At 37.6% G+C, this 2,908-nt stretch overlaps 1 protein-coding gene across 2 annotated transcripts in view; it reads right to left on the bottom strand.

Moving 5' to 3' along the window:
• Positions 1 to 744: 744 nt before the first annotated feature.
• LOC107048264 (probable ATP-dependent RNA helicase DDX31) overlaps positions 745 to 2,908 on the bottom strand; it is a 13,592-nt gene continuing 11,428 nt past the window's right edge. The window contains exon 8 of one of the 2 annotated variants that reach the window (XM_015271349.1): positions 745 to 1,076. In XM_015271349.1, the coding sequence (XP_015126835.1) occupies positions 929 to 1,076 (148 nt within the window). In that variant the 3' untranslated portion in view covers positions 745 to 928. The remainder of the gene's footprint in view (positions 1,077 to 2,908) is intronic. The other variant, XM_015271351.1, reaches the window with a different exon arrangement.

Consider the following 2,908-nt stretch of genomic DNA (forward strand, 5'->3'; position numbering starts at 1 on the left):
CTACAATTGTCAATAACTTGTGAATGATATCGTGAAAATTCCCAGTTTCAACTTCATTTTGAAGATAATTTTTCATTCTTCAAAACGAGCTCTAACTCATCCCAATCGGATTATTGAATCGGAAAATATTGACGATTGAAGGGGGGCCGTTTTGCCCCATCCTCCCCTATGTATGTTCCGATAATCTTGATCAGATTTATCACATTTTGAGCCCAAAATCAATCCGATAGAATGAAAACTGACGTCAGTATAGACGATCAAAAAAACAATTTAACATTTGTTTAAGAATGTTCGACACCCTTTTAGCCAAAATTGACGTTGTTTTCATTTTTCTGGCAAATTATCGATAGTGACGAGAAAAAATATAGCGATTTTGTGGTTTGTCATTCTTTAATGGCTCACGAAGTTGCGCAGTGGTGCGATAATTTTCATGCGCATTTTCAAATCCCCTTTATATCATCATCACCGCACTATTCCCTACAAATCTACTAATATAATCATTAATCAACTGTCTAATCATGCAAACGATGGATCCTGCAATGAAATTAAATAAATTTTCTCATCAACTCACTCATTCCCCAACACCACACTCTCGTAGCAAGGCGAACGACCATCGTCGGCTCGATTTCGTTTTTACACACGCGCATTTACCCCGATTGCTGAAGAAAATGCAACAAAAAAAATCATTAAAATTATACTGCAGTATTAATCACAGCCTTTGCTGAATCATATATTTTTCCGGATTACTGTATCACCTCTCTTCAGGATATCCCGCACCAAATCAAATCAGCTATACTCCAGTCAACAGAGTCGGCATCATACATCATCTTTATTCAATGCTTTCTCTCCAATTTCTCATTCCCACGCGGATAAATGAAGTCAAATAATCAAAAAAATATATAATCAAATGGAATTTTCATTCTTTGTTTCACCGCGTGCTAGTGGTTTTTTTAACTTTTTTAATGGGTTCTAAACCGTCTCCATACTCGGATACATTGAGTATTCTGGATCTCTTCAGCATCCCCGGTTTATGACCACTCGTCTGGCCCGACTGTTGCTTCCTCACTTTTTCAGGGCTGCAAAAGAAAAAAACAACCCTAAAAAACATTATAGACATTTTCGGTAATTCGAAGTAAACGACATGTGGTCCACTCGTTATGCGATGGCTGTGTGTCGGTGAGGACAGCCATTATAATGAGAAATCGACAAAAAATGATTCGCTTTAAAGTGAGATTATAGCGGTGAGCAGAGCGTGACTCCAATGGCCGTGCCGAATTCTATCTCCTTCCCATCCACATTTTCGTTTTTATTTCATTTTTTCTTTCATAATACCTCGCCCAGATCTCTTAGATCGTAGGCATGTAGACATTTTCTTTTTCGTCAACTGTGGGCCAATCCAACATATTTGAAGAAAAAGGTGAGAAGGAAAATTGAAGAAAACAAGCGGGGGACGGCGAGCATATGACAGCGCGCCATGTGACAGTGAGCATGTCACTGAGTGAGGTCTTATTTTTTTCGCCATCAATAGACTGATGGCGGGCTTACGAATGGTCGCAAATATTGCAAAAGTTTGTAGCTTCACAACACTAACTAGCAGCAAAAATTTCGGATGGTTACTGCCACCTCCATGGGTTCTATCAAAATTCCAATATTTCGAATACTTCGTATGAGCGGGTGCACATATTTTCTGTCCAAATTTCAAGTTGATATCTCGATTTTTGCACGAGCGAGAGTGTTTACAAAGTTTTTTATGAAAAAACGGAAAAACGGGAATATCTCGAAAATTTTGGATGAACGGGTACATGTGTTTTGATTGATTTAGACAGAAGGCATCGAAACGAATGTTTTGAAAAAAGAAAAAGTGAAATCGGTTGCGAAGTTTTGAAGATATTCCATGTAAAAGATTTTCAGAAAAAGTCGAATATCTCCGAAACTACTGATGCGATTGAACCCATCTTCAATACGAAATATTGTTATTATAAGAGGAAGATTCTGTCCAAATTTCAAGTTGATATCTCGATTTTTGCACAAGCTAGAGTGTTTACAAAGTTTTTTATGAAAAAACGAAAAAACGGGAATATCTCGAAAACTTTGTATGAACGGGTACATATGTTTTGATTGATTTAGATAGAAGGCATCGAAACGAATATTTTGAAAACAAAAAAATCGAAATCGCTCCACTAATTTTGAAGATATTTCCGGAAAACGATTTTAAAACGAATGGCTTTTTCTCCGAAACTAGTAGATCGATCGGGCTGAAATTTTGCACAGAGTTAGTCACCATTAAGACCTATAATCTGACAAAATTTTCGATTTTTTGGAATTACTTTAGCCACTTAATTGCTCAATTTTCAAAAAATTGTCCACCGAGACGGTTGCGGTGGATGCGGTCACCTACAGACATTGTCCCCATCTCCGTATTTTCACGTTTCAGACCATTCAACATCATTTCCAATCAAAACTAAAGAATGTGAAAACCGAAGGATTGCAATGTTTCCATTCGCAAACAAAAAAAAATGTATAAAAATTTGATCACTTAAACATTTAATGAATCTCGAGTGTCTCTTGTTCCCATCGACTTCCGTAAGTTTTCGGAATTGTCCAATCATTTCCAATCAAAACTAAAGAATGTGGAAATCGAAGGATTGCAATGTTTCCATTCGCAAACAAAAAAAAAATGTATAAAAATTTGATCACTTAAACATTTGATGAATCTCGAGTGTCTCTTGTTCCCATCGACTTCCGTAAGTGTTCGGAATTGTCCATAAACCGGAAACGGTGGTCGCATCAGTCTGTTTAATAGCCGTATTGTATAATTATGAACAATGCCAGTGAAACCAGCGCAGAATTGCGGTAGGAATTGGACAGGTGGTAGAAGGCCTATACATGCCCCCCCCCCCCCCCCCCC

The sequence above is a fragment of the Diachasma alloeum genome, unplaced genomic scaffold, assembly GCF_001412515.2.
Source record: "Diachasma alloeum isolate Michigan unplaced genomic scaffold, Dall2.0 Dall_scaffold_00186, whole genome shotgun sequence".
Taxonomy (NCBI): Eukaryota; Metazoa; Arthropoda; class Insecta; order Hymenoptera; family Braconidae; genus Diachasma; species Diachasma alloeum.